Raw genomic sequence first — 23,002 nt, 5'->3', positions numbered from 1 at the left:
GGTTTCAACCATGAACCATTGAAGTTTTTATTACTATCTTTCAGTTTATTGTACCAATAACTTTTAGGCGTGATCATTACACCAATAGATTTAAATTATTTAAAAATAAAAGGCTTAAATATAGTTGTAGTCCATACATTTACGAGTTTTTGGTCTTGGTCCTTATACATTACTTTTTTGTTCTGGTCCTTATAATTTTAAAATGGGATTGTTTAGTCCTTAATAATATTGGCATGACAGTGGTTTATGGTCCTTGCCACCTTTCCTAGGTTCATTATCTGTGACCAGAATCAAACAGATTGGATAGAAAATTATGTCATTTATATATGCAATAAGCTAATTGACTTGTTGAGAGACGAGAACTAGTAATCCTTGTGGACCAACTAATATTTCGTTAAAGAAAACTGAGCAATCCAACAGAAACAATGTGGAGATAATAAATTTGTCCCATTAATCAATATGTCGGCATTTAAAATAAGCACAAAAGTCAATTCAAGACTAGTTCATTAGTACGAACAAGCTGAAGGAAATGTCAAAAGAACAGCAAAATAGATACGTGATCAATGCATTTCTAATATAGTTTCTTCTAACTCTGCAGGCCATAATTGGAGCTACGAGTATTGGATCGAGGCTTGTGACCATGCGTTGGAAAGCCGAGACAAAGAGCTACAACTTTCATGTTGGGGCGAAATTCAAATTCCAAAGTTTACATCGTGCCACGATGGATTACATCGTACCACGATGGGAATGCAAAAAATCAGCAAATCTTGTGCACCAAGTAGCCGATCTCATCACACCACGATGGATCCAATGTACCACGATAGTGCGTGAAAATTAAGTCAGAAAAGCCTATAAATAGAGCCTTAGTTTCTCATATTTTATTCATTCAAGTTTCCAAGAAACTACTCTAGTCTCTAGTATTCTATGGCTTGCTAAACCACTAGGGTTGATAAGGGGATTTCTGCAAGACCTTGAGGCTATTTATATTATTCAGTTTTATTTAATTCTTTTCAATTATGTTCTTGTTCTTGTTTGCTTAATTCAAGTTTCATAGAATATGATTGTTAATAAGGATTGATTTATATTTAGCTGTTTCTAAATCAACTTATTTTCTTTGTTTCTAATCATTGAAACTCAACGAACCCCTCCCCCCCCCCCCCCCCCCCCCCCCATAATTTACAGTTTTTAATATTGCTAAATTTATTCAAAGAGTCATTGCGAGACGACCAAGGTTAACTACCTTGTACTACTATTTTTAAAAATATTTACTTGCTTTGACCGCGTACGACAGCGATCAATATGTCTGTCAAGATTTTAGCTGAAAAACAAGACACTTGGTTTCTCCTACATAATAAGAACCATTACAACCTTGCAAAGTAAGTACGAACGCTCGTCAGCTTGAGCTGCTTGACAGGATGCAAAAACAACCGCCCTTTTCCCGTGGGGGAGAAATGCCCCCGAGAGGTTTGGGGATGGGGGATGAAATTTTAACCCCTGCCCCGCGGAGACTCCGTCCCCGAAATTTTTATTAAAATAACATTTATAAATTATTTTTAATCATATTTTCACAGAATATATGTATACATTTGTTTAAACATTTGTTTATATATGATGTTTATTAATGTTACAAGAGTCACAATAATATATATATATATATATATATATATATATATATATATATATATATATATATATATATTTGTTTTATAATTAAATTTTACTATTTTTTTACAACTAGTTTGATTGAAAATAATAGAAATTTGATATATTTTTAAGGTTGATGGAACTCCGCGGGAACTGTGGGGATCTGCGGGGATGGAGGAAGAATACTACCCGAAGCGGGGAATGGGGACGAGGATGAAAAACATTTAAGATGGTAAGTAAACACCATCATGATGCAAGATGTAAGTAAACACCAAAAACCAAACAATGGTACCATCCGCTTGAGGTTGGCCAAAGATGTATGATCTTTCGTCGGCGAGACATGATGCAAGACAAACGACCCAAGGGTCACTCCACAAATCTATGTTGTTGAAGAAATTTCGAAAAATGCCTCCTGCAGAACAAGAATCGATGATGACCGTAACCTGGTCACACCGATCTTGGGCGTCACGGGCCCATTGCCTAATCAGATGACCTAAATAAAGAAGGAGTTAATTAAAATTTCAATAATATGAAGGATGTTCATATCAAAAAAATTGACATATTTACCTTGAATTGTGTTACCAAATACATCTACCACTAGCCAAATGTCACCATTTACAACGCAACTATGATCGGAGAAGTAGAAGAGAAGGAAGTCATCTGGGGAGGCATTCATAGCCATGGCTTCCATAGTTTGCATTATACTTTGAGGCGTGGGAAGATTTTCCAGGTCATTGTTACAAATTAAGAGGATGTCATTTAAAGTGAAGCCGACAAACCAAATAAGAACGTTTCTTAAGAATAGAACATCGTTCCAGGGTGCCCTGTTCAAGGAATTGGTATCACAACCAACTAATACAACTCTTCTCCTCATATCCTATACATTGATTTGTTTCCTACAAAAAAAAAAAAAAGTCTAAGTAAGGTTTACATTAATTATATTTTCACATAATATATGTATACATTTGTTTATATATTTGTTTCAACATTTGTTTATATATGATGTTTATTAATGTTACAAGAGTCACAATAATATATATATATATTTTTATTTGTTTTATAATTAAATTTTACTACTTTTTTACAACTAGTTTGATTGAAAATAATAGAAATTTGATATTTTTTAAGGTTGATAGAACTCCGCGTTAACTATGGGGATCCGCGGGGATGGAGGTAGAATACTACTCGAAGCGGGGAATGAGGACGGGTATGGAAAACATTTTAGATGGTGGTCATCGGACGACGACGGTAACTCATGAATACGTGGCACAAGATGAAAGTAAACACCGAAAACCAAACAATGGTACCATCCGCTTGAGGTTGGCCAAAGATGTATGATCTTTCGTCGGCTAGGCAGGATGCAAAACAAACGACCCAAGGGTCACTCCACAAATCTATGTTGTTGAAGAAATATCGAAAAATACCTCCTGCAGAACAAGAATCGATGATGACAGTAACATGGTCACACCGATCTTAGGCGTCACGAGCCCATTACCTAATCAGATCGCCTAAATAAAAAAGGAGTTAATTAAAATTTCAAATATACGAAGGATGTTCATATCAAAAAAATTGACATATTTACCTTGAATTGTGTTACCAAATACATCTACCACTAGCCAAATGTCACCATTTACAACGCAACTATGATTGACAAGTAGAAGAGAAGGAAGTCATCTGGGGAGGCATTGATAGCCATGGCTTCCATAGCTTGCATTATACTTTGAGGCGTGGGAAGATTTTCCAGGTCATTGTTACAAATTAAGAGGATGTCATTTAAAGCGAAGCCGACAAACCAAATAAGAACGTTATTTAAGAATAGAACATCGTTCCTATATTTTCACAGAATATATGTATACATTTGTTTATATATTTGTTTCAACATTTGTTTATATATGATGTTTATTAATGTTACAAGAGTCACAATAATATATATATATATATATATTTTTATTTGTTTTATAATTAAATTTTACTATTTTTTTACAACTAGGTTGATTGAAAATAATAAAAATTTGATATTTTTTTAAGGTCGATGGAACTCCGCGTTAACTATGGGGATCCGCGGGGATGGAGGTAGAATACTACTCGAAGCGGGGAATGAGGACGGGTATGGAAAACATTTTAGATGGTGGTCATCGGACGACGACGGTAACTCATGAATACGTGTCACAAGATGTAAGTAAACACTAAAAACCAAACAATGTGGAAGACCCGTTGATATGGTCTTCAATCCATTAGGGGTACCCTCACGAATGAATGTAGGACAGCTATTGGAATGCTCACTCGGGTTAGCTGCGAGTAAGCTAAATAGACATTATCGAATAGCACCTTTTGATGAGAGATATGAACAAGAGGCTTCCCGAAAACTTGTGTTTTCTGAATTATATGAGGCCAGTAAAGAAACATCAAATCCATGTATATTTGAACCCGAGTATCCGGCTTGGATTACACCCATTATCTCAAGTTTTAGATCGAACCAATCCGTTGACCCAAATAGTTCATGGGAGAAAATGGAGTTATTTGGGTCCTGGGGGATTGACGGGGCGAACTGCTAGTCCGCTTGAGGTTGGCCAAAGATGTATGATCTTTCGTCGGCTAGGCAGGATGCAAAACAAACAACCCAAGGGTCACTCCACAAATCTATGTTGTTGAAGAAATATCGAAAAATACCTCCCGTAAAACAAGAATCGATGATGACAGTAACATGGTCACACTGATCTTGGGCGTCACGGGCCCATTGCCTAATCAGATGGCAATATAAAGGAGTTAATTAAAATTTCAAATATATGAAGGATGTTCATATCAAAAAAATTGACATATTTATCTTGAATTGTGTTACCAAATACATCTACCAGTAGCCAAATGTCACCATTTACAACGCAACTATGATCGGAGAAGTAGAAGAGAAGGAAGTCATCTGGGGAGGCATTCATAGTCCTGGCTTCCATAGCTTGCATTATACTTTGAGGCGTGGGAAGATTTTCCAGGTCATTGTTACAAATTAAGCGGATGTCATTTAAAGCGAAGCCGACAAACCAAATAAGAACGTTATTTAAGAATAGAACATCGTTCCAGGGTGCCCTTGTCAAGGAATTAGTATCACAACCAAATAATACAACTCTTCTCCTCATATCCTATACATTGATTTGTTTCCTACAAAAAAAAAAAGTTTGAGATGGTGGTCATCGGACGACGACGGCAACTCATAAGGACGTGGCACAATATGTAAGTAAACACCGAAAACCAAACAATGGTACCATCCGCTTGAGGTTGGCCTAAGATGTATGATCTTTCGTCGGCTAGGCAGGATGCAAAGCAAACGACCCAAGGGTCACTCCACAAATCTACTTTGTTGAAGAAATTTCGAAAAACACCTCCCGCAAACAAGAATCGATGATGACAGTAACTTGGTCAAACCAATCTTGGGCGTCACGGGCCCATTGCCTAATCAGATGACCTAAATAAAAAAGGAGTTAATTAAAATTTCAAATATATGAAGGATGTTCATATCAAAAAAATTGACATATTTACCTTGAATTGTGTTACCAAATATATCTACCACTAGCCAAATGTCACCATTTACAACGCAACTATGATTGAGAAGTAGAAGAGAATGAAGTCATCTGGGGAGGCATTGATAGCCATGGCTTCCATAGCTTGCATTATACTTTGAGGCGTGGGAAGATTTTCCAGGTCATTGTTACAAATTAAGAGGATGTCATTTAAAGCGAAGCCGACAAACCAAATAAGAACGTTATTTAAGAATAGAACATCGTTCCAGGGTGCCCTGTTCAAGGAATTGGTATCACAACCCATTAATACAACTCTTCTCCTCATATCCTATACATTGATTTGTTTCAAAAAAAAAAAAAAATCTAAGTAAAGTTTACATTAATTATATTTTCACAGAATATATGTATACATTTGTTTATATATTTGTTTCAACATTTGTTTATATATGATGTTTATTAATGTTACAAGAGTCACAATAATATATATATATATTTTATTTGTTTTATAATTAAATTTTACTGTTTTTTTACAACTAGTTTGATTGAAAATAATAGAAATTTTTTTTTTTTTTTAAGGTTGATGGAACTCCGCGTTAACGGTGGGGATCCGCGGGGATGGAGGTAGAATACTACTCGAAGCGGGGAATGAGGACGGGTATGGAAAACATTTTAGATGGTGGTCATCGGACGACGACGGTAACTCATGAATACGTGGCACAAGATGTAAGTAAACACCAAAAACCAAACAATGGTACCATCCGCTTGAGGTTGACCAAAGATGCATGATCTTTCGTCGGCTAGGCAGGATACAAAACAAACGACCCAAAGGTCACTCCACAAATCTATGTTGTTGAAGAAATATCGAAAAATGCCTCCCGCAAAACAAGAATCGATGATGACAGTAACATGGTCACACCGATCTTGGGCGTCATGGGCCCATTGCCTAATCAGATGGCAATATAAAGGAGTTAATTAAAATTTTAAATATATGAAGGATGTTCATATAAAAAAATTTGACATATTTACCTTGAATTGTGTTACCAAATACATCTACCACTAGCCAAATGTCACCGTTTACAACGCAATTATGATCGGAGAAGTAGAAGAGAAGGAAGTCATCTGGGGAGGCATTCATAATCATGGCTTCCATAGCTTGCATTATACTTTGAGGCGTGGGAAAATTTTCCAGGTCATTGTTACAAATTAAGCGGATGCCACTTATAGAGAAGCCGACAAACCAAATAAGAACGTTTCTTAAGAATAGAACATCGTTCCAGGGTGCCCTTGTCAAGGAATTGGTATCACAACCAAATAATACAACTCTTCTCCTCATATCCTATACATTGATTTGTTTCCTAAAAAAAAAAAAAGGTAAGATTTCCATTAATTATATTTTCACAGAATATAGAATATATGTATACATTTGTTTATATATTTGTTTAAACATTTGTTTATATACGATATTTATTAATGTTACGAGAGTCACAATAATATATATTTTTTATTTGTTTTATAATTAAATTTTACTATTTCTTTACAACTAGTTTGATTGAAAATAATAGAAATTTGATATTTTTTAAGGTTGATGGAACTTCGCGAGAATTGTCGGGATCCGCGGAGATGGAGGAAGAATACTACCCGAAGCGGAGAATAGGGACGGGGATGGAAAACATTTTAGATGGTGGTCATCGGACGACGACGGTAACTCATGAGGACGTGGCACAATATGTAAGTAAACACCGAAAACCAAACAATGGTACCATCCGCTTGAGGTTGGCCAAAGATGTATGATCTTTCGTCGGCTAGGCAGGATGCAAAGCAAACGACCCAAGGGTCACTCCACAAATCTACTTTGTTGAAGAAATTTCGAAAAACACCTCCCGCAAACAAGAATCGATGATGACAGTAACATGGTCACACCGATCTTGGGCGTCACGGGCCCATTGCCTAATCAGATGGCCTAAATAAAAAAAGGAGTTAATTAAAATTTCAAATATATGAAGGATGTTCATATAAAAAAAATTGACATATTTACTTAGAATTGTGTTACCAAATACATTTACCACTAGCCAAATGTCACCATTTACAACGCAACTATGATTGAGAAGTAGAAGAGAAGGAAGTCATCCGGGGAGGCATTCATAGCCATGGCTTCCATAACTTGCATTATACTTTGAGACGTGAGAAGATTTTCCAGGTCATTGTTACAAATTAAGAGGATGTCATTTAAAGCGAAGCCGACAAACCAAATAAGAATGTTTCTTAAGAATAGAACATCGTTCCAGAGTGCCCTATTCAAGGAATTGGTATCACAACCAACTAATACAACTCTTCTCCTCATATCCTATACATTGATTTGTTTCCAAAAAAATAAAAAAAGTCTAAGGAAGGTTTACATTAATGAAACAACTATTTTACAATTTTTCATCACACTCAATGAGAATCAGTTTAGAACAGTATTGAAGAAAATAAGAATGAGTCTCACGTTAGTTCTACCTTCATTTTCTATCTATCTCCATCTTATCTTTGAATCATATTACCAATCACATCCCTTATTTTCTCTCTTTTCTTTATATCTTCCTATTCTCTCAACTCCATTCACACTTATTTGAGAGTGTTTACAAAACTTAATTCCTTTCACCGCGCCACCAAATTTTTTCGCGAAGCGCTTTCTCAGACACACTCCTGCCTCCGCAAGCAAAGAGATTAAGGAGTGATGAAAAAAAATAGTAAGTTTTTAATGCATGACTATTATCCCCAAAATCTCAATACTAATTCTAATTTCTATATCACATTCACCGTCCCACACCCAAGTGGATATTTCTCTCTAACACTTTTAATGCAAATCAGTTTTATCTCAATAATGTGCTATATGTTCTTACTTTTGAGTTTAATCTCATTTCTATCTCCAACCTTGTTGATTCCTTGAAGTGCAAGTTAATCATTTCTCATGAACATTGTTTTGTTCAGGACCCTCTTACTCTTACCATGAAGAAGATTGGTATAGCTGAAGAGAGAGAGGCTTGTATGCAGTGATGAGTCCACGTGTGCAACTCAAGTCCTATGATGTTGAAGCTAATATCAAGAGTCAAGTAGCCTTTTGAATGATTCAAAATATAAAATGTAGTAAGTAGGTAGTTAAACCTTGGTCGTCTCACAAAGACCTCTAATTTGATAACTAGCAAAAATAAAAACGATGAATAACACAATTAAATAGGGGTTTTGGGTTTGTTTAGATTGAAAGAGTATTAAAAATTCAATTGATAAAGAGACATCAATCCATTGATTTTTAGGAAAACTTCGTTATGATTCTATCATAGGTTCGCTTACAATATTCGTTTATATGTTTATGCTCTGGTTGATTCATAAAACTAATTAAACGAGCAATAAACAATTTTATATGAATTCCATTCGATCGAGCGTCATAATGCGTTCAACGGAGAACAAACGTCACCATTAACACCGTTAATATCATGACTGAATTCAATCAACCCTATTGCTAAGCGCCATAGCCTATATCAATTCCTATTCGAACTAATCATACAAGCGATGAATCAATCCGTATAATCTCATAAACATAAACTCGAAATAAAATGATTAAGCATCAAAATATTCGAATTTCATATAAAATATAATGAAGACACATGAAATTGATAAAGGAAACCATAGACATATAACGAAATTGTCATTACAACCAATGGATCAACCTAGGATTTTAGTTTTCCATGAGAATGTAGCAGCCGAATTCTGTTTGTTTATTTCGTGAACAGTGAATAATTCTTTTCCCTAGCTGCGTTTTTTCGCTGAAATAATACAAGGAAATTGGGCTCTAAAAAGAATCGGGTCAATATATTTGATATCATCAACAAAAGCGATTACCTTTTCCTCAGTGTAACCATGTCTGCCAATATATTTGATATCATTCATATAGATATATGGGGTCCTATCTCTACTGTTTCTACTTCTGGCCACAAATATTTTTTGTCTATTGTTGATGATAAATCTAGATTCACACGGTTACATTTCATGAAAAATAAGTCTGAAACAGCTTCCTTGTTGAAATCCTTTATAGCCTATGTTCAAACACAATTCCAAGTCTCAGCTTCCTTGTTGCATTCTAAGTCTCCATACCAGATCCTGTATAAAGAGCTTCCTGACATACAGCATATAAGAATATTTGGTTGTCTTTGTTTTGTTTCCTCCCTACCTGTACAGAGAAGCAAACTTGACCCTCGAGCTCATAAGGCAGTTTTCTTGGGTTACAAGCCAGGTGTTAAAGGATATATTACACTTAACTTGGTAACCAAAGTAATAACTGTGTCAAGACATGTCCATTTCCATGAGCATGCCCTACCATTTTCAGGATCAACACAACCTATTGTTCCTTCTTTTCCTACAATTTTACCAACCCCTCCTGTTATATCAGAAACAGAACCTCTTCCAGAAACCTTATTTCACATTCCTCAACCAATTTCACCTACACAACCTCCTGAGGAAGAGCCACAGTTAAGAAGGTCTCATAGAACAAGGACAGCACAGCACCACAGTATCTTCAGGATTATCACTGCAACATTGCCACTACAGAAGCTGTACCGATATCTTCTGTCAGGTATCCTTTGTCTAACCATATGACTTATTCTCATTTATCCCTTGCACATAGAACTTTTTCCCTAGAAATTTCAGCTATTACAGAACCTAAGACATATAGGGAAGCTATCAAGCATGAGTGTTGGCAGGCAGCTATTAATGATGAGTTGAAAGCTCTTCATAATACACACACATGGATTCTGACTGAATTACCAGCCAATAAGAAGACTATCGGCTGTAAACGGGACTTTACGGTTAAACATAAGGCTGATGGTTCCAAAGGCTTTACACAGACAGAGGTCAGAGGGTATTGATTTTCTGGAAACTTTTAGCCCAGTAGTGAAAATGACAACTGTCAGGGCTATTCTAGCTTTAGCTTCTATATACAAATGGAATTTGAAGCAACTTGATGTCAATACTTCTTTCTTACATGGGGATATGCATGAAGAAGTGTATATGGATGCTAATTGCCTGATGCTAATTGCCTGGTTATTATGCTTTCACTACTATCTTGCATTTCGTTTTTCTTATGAAGTTCTTGTATGCCTAAGGCGCCTTAAGTTGGATTGTTTGTTTCTTCATATTAGTATGTGTAACTGAAACACAACATGACTGTTTTATGTCTTTCTTCATATTAGGTATGAATCAATACGCTGGCTGGTAAAAATCCTAACACTTTGATATGATTCATGAATGCTTTTATTTACCTTTTTTTTTTTTAAACGGGCAAAGTTACTAATTAGTTGTTAATGTTAGTACTTTTCTCCTTCACCGGAACTTGAACCAGGGTCCTTTTACATCTTAATTCTTTTAACCCTTAGCTCAAACCAGTTGAGCTACCCAACCTACGCTACTTTTATTTACTATTATTACATTTCACATTAATGAGTTATTACCGCTTGTACTACAATTGCAATTTTATCTGTCAAAAAGTATAGATTAACTTCTCTTATTGTAAAAAGAAATGGTTTGACTATATATGTGTATAAGTGTACTGTAAAAATATATACATGTATAGCACTTTCTTTCCAAATTACATTGTTTTTTAACTCAAACTACTGAAATGCATTGTGACACTGAATTTGAATTCTGAAATTCTACCTTCAAAAAGGCTAAGCTTTTGATGCAGACTATATATATTAACATAAGTAAAAAACAAGAAAGAATCAAACATTCTACAACATAAATACACCTAAGTAATTTACATTTTAACTCTATAGATCAATCCATTGAACAAATTTTGTCAATGTGATTTTGTTTTAAGGTGTCAGACACCAACTGTTGTGATTCTACAGCTTTCATCCTGCAAAAAATGACAACATGCCATAAGCTCATTATACAAATTAAAGACATTTTTCTATAAATTTTGATTCCTTGGACATAATATGAGACTAATAAGGGATTAAATTAAAATATCTTTCAAATGGTTGTTGACTCTAGAAAATAGAAAAACAGTGTAGAGACTTACCAGCTGCAATGAAACATGTCTCTCATGGGACATATTTATAGGGCTACTACTATCATTTGGTGAATTTTGGTCACTATTTTCAGCAAGTTCTTTCAATCTGTCAAGTTCTGGTAGTACAACATTACCAAGATCAGGTCTATCTTTCCGCCTTAACTCGGCACACTGAACCGCAATCTTTGCTAAACTCATAACATCCTCCATTGGCCAATCAGTCACTAAAGGATCCAGCATCTCAGGAAAAGTTCCTTTCTCAATGGCTTGTTGAGCAGTATGTGCCAAACCCGTTGGTGGTTTTGCTGTCAAAATTTGAAGGTAAATGATCCCAAGAGAATATATATCTGATTTCACACCTAACATTCCTGTTTGTTGATACTCGGGATCAATATAACAGAAAGTTCCCGCTGTTTCTGTTAGGCGGTATTGCGTCACGCAGTCAGCTACATTCGGTGGAACTAGTCTTGCCAAACCTACATCACTGATTTTGGCTACGTAGTTTCTGTCTAGTAAGATGTTTCCTGGTTTTAAGTCTCTGTGTACTATAGGTTCTGGTTTTGCTTGGTGAAGGAACAACAAGCCAGTGCCAATTTCGGCTGCAATTTTGAATCTTAACTGCCAAGAAAGTGGAGGACTGTTTCCTCGACTAAATAGGCAATCGTCCAAGCTTCCATTTGACATGTACTCATACACTAGGCATCCGTATTCAGGACAGGCTCCTAAGAGGAGAACCATGTTTGGATGTCGTATGCAGCTCAGTACCTCAACCTGTATTTGAATAAACAAATTGTTAAATATGTGTTTTTGATATCAGTTCTAATGTATAAACTATTTCTATGATCAAAGAAAGAATATGATTAAACTGTTTTCATATAAGTTGTACTGGAGAGATTATTCCAATAAGACGAAACCAACTTAAAGACGTGTTACAAGTTATTCTCATAATCATAAGCTCTCTCAAATGCTTGGGCAAGTCCGTATACAAATGTCTTACCCTCTTATTATCCTAAGATGTCTTAGCACTTGGAAATTCAAACTAGACCAAAATTTCCATGAGTTTAGTGTGTAGCGTGAGATCTTATGTTGGGGAATGTTGCAATAACTTGAACAATAAGAAGATTAATATGGTGATGGTGCACAAATAATTTCAAAGAGTGTGTGGACACACTAAGCTTTAAGTTCGTTTCGCCCTCACCAGTTTATACAAACTGAATGCAATTGGGATTACTGTGAATCCTTCGAGATGCTTTGGAATCCTTGAAGTGAATTGCACACTCACTTCAAGCGTATTGATCAGTAATAGTTTACAGAATTAAATTCCCTCAATTATCTGTTGTGTGTAGCGTTTTGTTTGTATGCTTACCTCTCTTTGAAACTGTGACCTTCCTTGTGCTGCATCAGGACGAAGAACCTTAACTGCAACAGGTGTATGGTCCAGAAGACACCTAAAAACTGGACCATATCCTCCTTCTCCAATCTTGAGAGACTTCGAAAAAAATTCTGTTGCAGCTTCAATCTCCTCAATTGTATACTTTCTATACCTGACATCTACATTTACCAACGCATCCATTACTTTCCTTTTTTCTTCTGCTTCTTTAAGTGCTTTCATTTCTGCTTGAAGTCTCTTCTGTGCTTCCAATTCTGCAATTCTCTTTTGTGCTTCAGCAGTCTCAATGGCTGCTTTAGATTTTTCTTTCTCCTTTTCTGCAATTGCCAATGCAGCTTCCTCGGCTATCCTTGCTTCTTCTAATCTCTTTTCTTCTTCCAATTTCCATTTTTGAAGTTCTATTGCCTGTCATGAAAATTGCAAAACATGTCTCAGATTCATATACTATTTAGCTCTTCCAGAGATTATCCAGATATACCTTCGAGGTCTAGCGCAAGTGGTTGGTGCGCAGGGTTTACGAGTGTTGTAAACTCTGACGTACCAAGTTTGATTCCTATCGATAAGAAAGATATAAGCCAGATATTAATTCATATACCTTCTGTTGTGCTGTGAGTGCTTCTTTACAGGCTGTGTTGTACATTTCCAGTGTTTGCTTGAGCTCCAACTTTAATCTTCTCATTTCAGCCTCCATATCATCCTATAGTTCCAGCACAAGATTATAATATATTAAGAGCTTGACCTTGTAACCTCAAGTGACATAATTCAAATCCACTCGGAGACAGTTGTAAAATGGCCATTAGTACTAATACGTGCACAGGTAATGCAAAACATATAAATGTGCAGTGGCATGTTTATTTCCTTACCACAGCTTGTGATGTAGAAGAGGAAAGCCTTTCGCTATCGAATGAGAGGGATGTAAATTCAGGAGCAAGGCAGGCATCCATAGACTTCCTTCCTTGAAAGATAGATTCAAAGCTGCTGCTTTCTTCTGGATCTGAGCTAGATGATATCCTAGGGCCCGTCTCTGAGTTGTTATACAATGGAGGCAACATTCGTTCGTTACTATGCCTTCCGGTACTTACAAATGATATATCACCATCTGCCTTATTTTCTAAATATTGTTTTGTATTGTAACCTTTCCTAGTGAGTGGTGATCTGCATCCAATTATTATTATTATTTTTGCTTCAGATGACAATATAACCATTCAAAAAATCACTAATTAGCGCTTCAAGATTAAACACTTGCTAAGTAATGTTACTTACCTGAAAAAATCTAGTTCATCATACGAATGACGTGGCCCAACTTCAAAAGAATTCCTTTCATGTTCTAAAAGAAACCACATTTCTTAGTGAGCAAGCAACATACTGATATTACACATAATAGAACTAGATGTATGAAGGTGTACGAATCTTAACCTTTTACACTTTGTTCCAATGCCACATTTGATTGGTCTGGTTTGATAGTAGTTTGAGTGACTTGTAGAGGAGAAATGGCTGGAGCAGGACGAGATGCAGATCGCATTGATTGAATCTTTCCTTTGCCAATGATATAGACTGTACAGAAATCCGGTGCGCCTTTTGACACTGCTCCAGGAATATCTGATACCTTGAATCTTCTGATAAGCGGAAAAAAAAAATCCTTTAGAAATTGAATACACGCCGATATTATATCCATTACTCAAGTATATCTCATATTATAGGCATCTTCAATTTGCATATTGACTAGATCTAGAAGTAAAATTTGCAAAATGTGTTGCAACTTAGAAAGATGGATGCATACTTGAGCAAACTAGTTTTTGCTGAAGAGCCAAGAATCAGATGCTCAATTCCTGCCTGAGAAGCATAGTCAATCAATGCTCTGGATACATCTGTATCTTCTAGTAGTACATCCTTGCATTGTATCTATGCCACCGAACGCAACACAAAAACAAAGAGACGATGAGATTCTATGTAATGTATGGAATTCTAAATTTTGTTGTTTCATTTCCACAATCATTTTGGTATACTATAATTTTTTTTCTTGAAAAAAGAAAAGCAACTTACATCTTTGCGCGTACAGAAGACGCGATATGGGAGGAAAATGTTTTTTTGAGCATCTGGATGTGAACTGTCATGACCATTAGAAGTTATCCCTGCTGCCTCTGCAATCAAGCAAGTGAGGTATCAATATTTTAGCTGTTGTAAATAACATATATTTGTAATAATTGTATTCGACTCATAAATCATATATATTAGGTTTATAATGGTATATTTAAATGAATTAGTGCTTATATCCTATTTACAACTTTGAAATATATATATCAGAATTATGCATAGTTATTGCTACGAAAATACGGTGCTTCTTTTGTACCTCTTTTTTAAATGCTGCGCGAGGAGGCAAACAAACATAGTAAAATTCTAAACACGTTTAACACAATACAAAAAACTGACTGACGCATCTGCGTGCACTCTAGTATTAATAATGTGAGTTCATGCATACGGTAGAAAGAGCATAATAACAAAAAATATGTATTACGACTTACTTAGGGCGAAAATAGAAGGTGATAAAGAAAGAGAAGGTGTCGAAATCTTGACATGGATGAGAATTACAGTTGAACTTCTTGAGAGGAGATTATCAACAGCCCATTTGAGTGCATTTTGGCTCCCCTTTTCTTTGTCTATTGCCACTGCTACTAATCCATTTACACCATCCTTCTTCTCTGAATTCTTTGGCAACCACATTCCTCTCTTTCTACCAAAACTCTTGGTGTTCTTTCAATGAACACAAATCAAACTATATCTCCTTTCTTCCTTTGCAAGAAACCATTAAAAGTTTCTTGTTTTTTGCATTAAAAAAATAATAATTAATAAAAGGATAACATAACATAACTTGTTTGGTTTTTTATTTGAATCGTGTGTCCCTCAAAGGATTTTTTTTGGCATGTGTTTGATTTGTTTACTTTGTTGCAGATTCTTTTGATGTTCAAAACAAAATAATAGTAAATATTCAATGTTTCTCATAGAACAAGTAGTAACCATTTTTGGGTTTTTTTTTATTTACTATTTTGAGCAATTTTCAAGAATGTGATAACCACAAAGATTATTCCATTTAATCTTAGAATAACCAAACTTTGCGGGTTATCTTTGACTTCGTCCTTCTTGGAGTGAATTACAATCTACTGACCCAATAAGACCTGATTGCTATATTTTAATCAAATTTCAAAATATAAAATGTAAATAAAATTGCTTCAACACAAAATGTATTGAGTTTTTATTTTTATGGTCAAGTCATTAGTCGAACCGTATGACTAAATCAGATCAAACCAAATGTCTAGGTTTGTGCCGGTTCCATAGCATAGCCAATCGAACTATTTGATCTAGACATATCATTGGTTCTCAGTTGGACCGATCCAACCAGGCGGTTCGCCGATTTCAAAGGAGGTGATGTAACATAATAATAACTTAAAAAATTTAAGTAGCAAATACTGCAAGGAACTTATAGGTAATATATAAGTTGTGCAATATAAGAAATAATGTAATTTAACACATAAGGGGAAAGAGACGTTCGGCAAAGAAAAAAGTCGAGTATGGCCAAAAATTGTTCCACTCAGGATTCAAAATCACAAGAGATGTTATTTGCACAGAAAAATCTAAGAAATATACTGAAAAGAAAAAGCCATTTAAAATTGCTAAAGGACACAGTATATTAAATTAAAATATTATACAAGCATGCTCTATATGTATGCCATATACCTTTTAAAGGAAGGGCTTTACCTAAATTTTCTTAACTAATAGAGTATCCTACCAATACCTTTACCTTACAAAAGTAGAAAAACTTGCCCTTCAAATAACAGGTTTTAACAACATACTGATAAGAAGATATGTAGTTTATAAAGATCTTATGTTTGACATTTTAAGTTCATTAGTACAAAAGTAGCTTGTCAATATAAGTAGTTGCAATTTTGTATGATTATATTCTCTACCAATTTTGGTCATTGTTGACCTTCTCTAGACAACTTGGATGAAGATCATAGTCACAGACATCACAAGAGAATGCCCAGAACTTGCCTTGTTTCTTACAAGCATCACATACATATGCTTTAGCCCTATCCAATTTAAGTACATGTTCATGCTTGACATCCACAACCTGTTGAGGCAACGCATCTCCTTCCTTTCTCAGAGCCGCTTCTAAATCTCTAATCCTCGATTCTGTAAATGGAAAAGCTTCTGCGCCATATGAGGAGACCATAAATTTTCCATCCAGACTAATGACTTTGCCATCCGGTCCAATAAAAACCAAAGCTGGAATTTTCTTTATATCAAAGATTCTACACAGGTCATGTCTTGTTCTGTCTTCATATGGGATAGAAAGCCAAGGCATACTAGTTCTGTTGACATTGAATTCTCTGAGATCCTTATCTGTTGAAACTAAAACAATCTCAAAGCAGTGTCCTTTTGCGTCCTTGAGATTGTTGTACACATCTGCAAGTTGAACGGTGAAGGCGCGACATGGAGGAGACCAGTAGGCACCGAAAAATAGGCCTATCGTTTTCCCGGCTAGTTCAGATACAAGCACCTGCAATGCAACAATGAAACATGTCATGTTTTTTCTATAGAAATTTTCCACAAATGCACCTAGGACTTCTGATAGTTATGACATGGTTTATAAAAGGAAACGTGGGCAGAGGGATAAAGCGAATCATTCCCTTATAAGAATGTTTCCTTATTTAGTGAGGAAAGGAAAAGTAGATCTAGATCTGATGGTTATAAGATGAAAGAATGTTGAGTAGGGAATTAGGCAATTATTTTAGTAGTCACTCTACTTGGGAGATTCTAGGTGTCTCGAACTACCTAGCCTATCTTTACATTTTCTGCATTTTATCATTCTATTTCTACTGTAATTTCAGCCATAGAATCACCTTGATTCTATGAGATATTCAATATAACACTTTATTTTGTTCTATATTTTACTACTTGATCAATGTTTAATCGTAATCGAGATCGAGTCCTATCAATTGGTATCCAGAGCCTCGGTTACAATCCAAAATCCAATCATCGAATAGAGAAACGTGTTGATGCGTTAGAACAGAGGATGAGCAAGGCTGAAGTTGCAGTTGAGCAGCTTCGTCAGTTGGTTCTAGAGCTACAAGCACAACCTAAGGTCACGTTGGAACAGATTAAACAGTTGATTCAGGAGGAATTTCCACATCGTCGTAACCGCCATCGTCGAAGAGTGTACCACGACGAAGAGGAGGAATGGAGTGATAATAGCACGTGGTCGTGGGATTCACGATCTCAACCACAACAAACTAATGGTGGTAACGATCAGAGATTCTACTGCGTCAAAGACGAAACTCACCTCAACAAATCAGAGTTTCAGCCGGAACCACCGCCGAGCATTGATGAAGTACTAGTGTCACAGTTTGATGGAGATGATTACGTGAGCATGATGGAGATGAAAGAGCAACAGGGAACAACGGTAGAGGAGAAAGAAAGCAACCACACAATCAGGTGTGAAGGAATTAGTTCTACGTCCTTGAAGATTCTGACAAATTTGTTGTTAGAGCCGGAATTGACAGATCGGAAAGGGCGAATAGAAAAAACTGAGATGCAGAGCATGGATGGAGTCATGCAGGAACTTCCGAAACTGCCGGCGCTTCCACCACCATCAAAACTTCCGGAAACGGATATGCTTGTCGATATCGGAGAGGTCCAAACAACACCAATCCAAAATGTTCCGACACAGATGTCAGAGCCGTTAGACTGTGGTCAACCGGAGACCGTACTGCCGCGGCGATGTCCGCCGCCCAAGCCGCCGGATTTGGGCGATTCCGAGAATGGAAAGGGACATCAGGAAACGGAGGCAAATTTGCGTGTGTCAATTGGCAAGATGGAAGTACCTCCAGAGGGTACTCATGATAGGGAAGTGCTTACAATGTTTAATACCTATTCCATGTATGTTGATTGTGCTTTTGTGCTTAAGATTTTCCATGGAAGGCAAATATGGAACTTAAAAGATTGGCCCTCTGTAATTTTCAATTTGAAGACACAAGTTGAGAGAATTGTTGTTGTGTGGCCATGGATGGAAATTGAAGAGGTGTTGCCAAAATCATCAATTTGGAACTCATGGACTAATGACTTTGCACAACAAGGGATGCACGCTGAGTTTTTCAAATACTTCAAAGAATATGGTCATGTTTCTTGGGCAAGTGGGAGTTGTTATCAAGATCATACAAAATCTGATGGGTTCGCAATCATAATTGCCTGTAGAATTGTATGGTCATTGACAGATTATTTCGATGCAGCTGATGCATGCCACCAGAGACTGCAAAAGATTCAATTTGATATTCGTACTTGGTTAATTTGTGCTGCTCACTGGATAACAGTTCCACACCCATTACATGGGAGAGACATTACTGCCAATAATGGTAAAACCTTTTCAATTATTGTGGTTTCTCTAGTTACAATTGGAGTGTCAATTAGGACATTCACAGCAGCCCAAAAATATAACAATGGGATGTCAATGTTCATCATCAGTCTTTCTCTCATCATCAAACAACCATCTGTGTCTTCAACTGAGGTTTTACTTACTCAATACCACTTCCTTATGAAAGACAATAGGGTCAAGTTGCAACATTTGTGCTCCTGTGCATATGAATTGAATATAGATAAAGATTCTACACTCTGTGGGTATGCAACAAAGGGAAACTTTAACTTGTTCAATACTATTGTTGATCCACTTTTACAAATTTTTGAGATAGAAAAGGATTATGTCATCTTTGAAACTCTGGCTCTTGCAACTATAGTATTTTCTAATTTTCTTGTGTGGTATGAATTGTTACAAAGGACTATAGAACATGCCAATGATGAGCACAGTGTGAAAGTTTCTAATTTGGGTGACAAATTTCTAGCAGCATTCTTAATGTTTGATTGGAATCTCAGTGTTTGCTACCTAGAGGGGTTGTTTGATTTAGCCAATGTGAAAATGGTGGTATTAAATTCATCAGTGAGGATAATACCATGGGACCCAGGAAAATTCAATGTTTTTATGGCTAAAATTGCTTGTGAATGCTATTGGAAAAATTCTCTTTCAATCTATTGCTTGCTTAATTGGGTCTATGGAAGAAGGAATCATTTCCAACCTTTACCAACTGGTTTGAACGAGGAGTCGCAGCTGGAACCAGAACCTGAAGCGTTAGATACTCGAAGGAACGACCAAGGAGAAGTGGAAGTTTTAGTCAAATGGGAAGGATTGCCTAAATTTGAAAACTCTTGGGAGTTAGCTGGCAAGATGAGAAAAGAGTTTTCTAGATTCCTCCTTGAGGTCAAGGAGAATTTTGAAGGGGGAGGTATTGATAGTTATGACATGGTTTATAAAAGGAAACGTGGGCAGAGGGATAAAGCAAATCATTCCCTTATAAGAATGTTTCCTTATTTAGTGAGGAAAGGAAAAGTAGATCTAGATCTGATGGTTATAAGATGAAAGAATGTTGAGTAGGGAATTAGGCAATTATTTTAGTAGTCACTCTACTTGGGAGATTCTAGGTGTCTCGAACTACCTAGCCTATCTTTACATTTTCTGCATTTTATCATTCTATTTCTACTGTAATTTCAGCCATAGAATCACCTTGATTCTATGAGATATTCAATATAACACTTTATTTTGTTCTATATTTTACTACTTGATCAATGTTTAATCATAATCGAGATCGAGTCCTATCAACTTCACATCAAGTTTTTTATGTCTTCACAATGACAACGGAAACAATGACAGTGTCACTTTTTATGTAGAAAGTTTCCACAAATGCACCTAGGACTTGGGATCAAATTTTTGATGTCTTCGCATTGACAACGCAACTGCGATTGAGGCTGTATATCAGAGCCACATCTAACCAAAATTCTCTAAAATAACAAGGACTGTGACTGCGACTGCAATTTAAAATCTTGATGACTACTACATAGTAAACAAAAATTTCAAGCAGGGTTTTAGGATACCTTTCTATCATCTCCAGAAATGAGAAAGTTGCGCTCTTCATGTGTCAATAATTCTTCCAAATTTACTTCTTCGCGTTTACTTTTATCTATGGCTTTCAATTCCTCACGTCTCTTCCTTGTGAAAGGAAATGCATCAGCACCATAATCCTCAATCCACTCAATCATGTTTTCATCAACAGTTAAGGCATCAGAACAAAATGGAATGAATGACGGGATTCGATCAACCCGATATCTATCAATCAGTCTTCTATGCAAATTTGCATCAAATGGGACGGCTAGCCACGGCATACTCTTGATGTGTTCTTTAAATCCATCCTCGTCATGGTCAAAAGAGATGAATATGATCTCTATATTTATCCCCCTCTTTCGCAGTGTTTCATAAAGATCAACCAAATGAGGAATGAAAAGTCTGCAAGGCCTACACCAGTTGGCAGAGAAAAACAGGCAGATGATTTTCCCATTGCAATCAGACAAGGGTACCTAATCTCATGATTCAAAATGGAGAACATTAGCTAGCTTAACCAAGATCACAAACTAAACGAAAAACGAATATGTTTTTAAGTCAGATTTTATCTCTTTATTTATGTGTGTCGCAAGTCGCAACACAACATGGGCCACAGTGAGAGGAGGCGAACCGAAAAATAAAAGTTTGAAACAAAAGTCACCACCATTATTTTGTTATGCAGGAAAACATTAGAAATAATCCTAAACATAGCCAACTCCCGAAACAAGGAGTCGTCTGATGTCGCAACAGGGGTCGCGGCAAATAGAGAGAAAAAAGAAACCTTTCTCAGGATGACTTAGAAGTTAAGCCAATAAAATCTCAACCCTCAAGTTGAATCAATTAACATACCTATCTATTGGCTAACAAAACACAAACATAATATAGAAGTAGAATTCTCAAGAAACTACCTTGCCTTCAGAAGATAAAAGGAACTCAACACCTTCAGCTGCAAAAACCTTCAGAAGATCAAAGCTATCAACATATTCAGCTTCAAAATTTAACCCTGCCATAGGAACCTCTCAGAAAAAAGATGCAGTCCTCTCTTCTTTACAAGCTTTCTTGAAACCTAATTGATCAAAATATGAGTTTTAAAAGAAACAAAAACACCTAAAATTGATTATATAACCTTATTATCCATAAAAAATTAACCTTCACACTTGTTGAATACTTTTGTAAGGGAATCTTGCAAGAGAATCTTTCACTTTTTTCAAAAAAAAAGCTGAGGAAATTAAAAAATGTGAATAAAAGAATATAAAGAGTTTATTATGAACACGTAATATGGGAGGATATTCCTATGTACTAAGTAGGATGCTTCTTCAGCCAAATTTTTGCTTGCTTAGAAGTATTTCATAATAGAACAACAAAACAAAATATGTAAACCACATAATATTTTTAATGAAATCTTTCAATGGTTTAATATCTTAGGAAAATATGGTTGATTGATACATGTGTTTATGATGATGATGTCTTAATAAGGTGCTAGAAATATAATACATATGCATGTGTAAAACATATTAGGTGGGACCAAGTGTTAATTACATGATTGTAATGTATAGCATAACTCAATCAATCACTTGAAAAAAAGATTGGTGCTAAATTAGTGCTACAATATTTGAAGTAGACATAATAATAAGTGATGCAAATTAGTAGTAGTACTAGAATTTTTGAAGTGAATAAATTAACTAATTACCTTGAAGTTGCAGAGAGAGAGAGAGAGAGAGAGAAAGGGAAGAAGTTGAGTCTTGAAGAGTAAGACTAATGAGGATGGATGGATGATGTTAGAAGAAGAATAGAACGTTGGTGGGGTAATCAACGCTTTTGGTGTATATGACGTGGTAGGGTAGGAACACTTTGTTCGTTATCCTTTAAAATCAACTTATCTATTTATTTTTTGTGTTTTTAAAATATAGCATTTTCCTTTATTTGTACATAATCATAGATAGATACCTTACCAAAAAAATAAAAATAAAAATTAGTCCTACCCCTTAATTATTTGTTTGGTTTAGAGTTTAATTTTTACCTATAGAAAATAATTTTTTTAATAAATCTTGTTTCGAAGAATTAATCTTTGCTGTGTAAAAAATATTTTGTTTTACCAAAAATATTATATAAGCTACACAATATGAAATTAATTAATTATTATTTGTTTTGACAAAATATCCATCCTAAGACGTAACAAAACATATGGATATTGTGGTTTGTAAGGCTTTCCGTCGTCGAATTTGTTTATTTCATTGTTTGGCTTGTTCTGCTATTTTTGGATTTTTTTTCTTGAAATTTAAATTAAATATTTGTCTGTAGTAAACTTTAAATAGTTTTGGGCACATGCTTTTCTTAAGGAAAATGAAGACTTGGGTAAATGTTGACAGTATTTGGACAGCTGCAGTGTGCAAGTACGCGTATCTAACTCTTGTATAAATACTATCTAAAAA

The 23,002-nt window shown here is 35.7% G+C and overlaps 2 protein-coding genes across 3 annotated transcripts; both read right to left on the bottom strand.

The window, feature by feature from the left end:
- Window positions 1–10,659: 10,659 nt before the first annotated feature.
- Window positions 10,660–15,572, bottom strand: LOC123898430 (U-box domain-containing protein 34-like). Its single transcript, XM_045949375.1, has 10 exons — window positions 15,115–15,572; window positions 14,636–14,733; window positions 14,373–14,494; window positions 14,009–14,208; window positions 13,856–13,919; window positions 13,456–13,747; window positions 13,188–13,289; window positions 12,569–12,997; window positions 11,212–11,973; window positions 10,660–11,046 (listed from the first exon to the last, which is right to left on the bottom strand). The coding sequence occupies exons 1-10, from the start codon at window positions 15,311–15,313 to the stop codon at window positions 11,011–11,013; spliced, it is 2,304 nt and encodes a 767-aa protein (XP_045805331.1). The 5' UTR covers window positions 15,314–15,572; the 3' UTR covers window positions 10,660–11,010.
- A 685-nt stretch (window positions 15,573–16,257) lies between these two features.
- LOC123897424 (probable nucleoredoxin 3) lies at window positions 16,258–22,376 on the bottom strand. Of its 2 annotated transcripts, none has more exons than XM_045948063.1 (4): window positions 22,261–22,376; window positions 21,479–21,636; window positions 20,567–21,046; window positions 16,258–17,147 (listed from the first exon to the last, which is right to left on the bottom strand). In XM_045948063.1, exons 2-4 carry the CDS (start codon window positions 21,578–21,580, stop codon window positions 16,551–16,553), a joined length of 1,179 nt encoding a protein of 392 aa, XP_045804019.1. In that variant the 5' UTR covers window positions 21,581–21,636; window positions 22,261–22,376; the 3' UTR covers window positions 16,258–16,550. The 2 variants fall into 2 exon arrangements, with proteins under 2 accessions (XP_045804019.1, XP_045804018.1); XM_045948062.1 differs by lacking the exon at window positions 22,261–22,376 and adding an exon at window positions 21,720–22,152.
- Between the last annotated feature and the right edge of the window lie 626 nt (window positions 22,377–23,002).

Source organism: Trifolium pratense, linkage group LG7, assembly GCF_020283565.1.
Source record: "Trifolium pratense cultivar HEN17-A07 linkage group LG7, ARS_RC_1.1, whole genome shotgun sequence".
Lineage (NCBI taxonomy): Eukaryota > Viridiplantae > Streptophyta > Magnoliopsida > Fabales > Fabaceae > Trifolium > Trifolium pratense.
The sequence above is the reverse complement of the archived record's forward strand: the minus strand, read 5'-3'. Positions and strand labels throughout refer to the sequence as shown.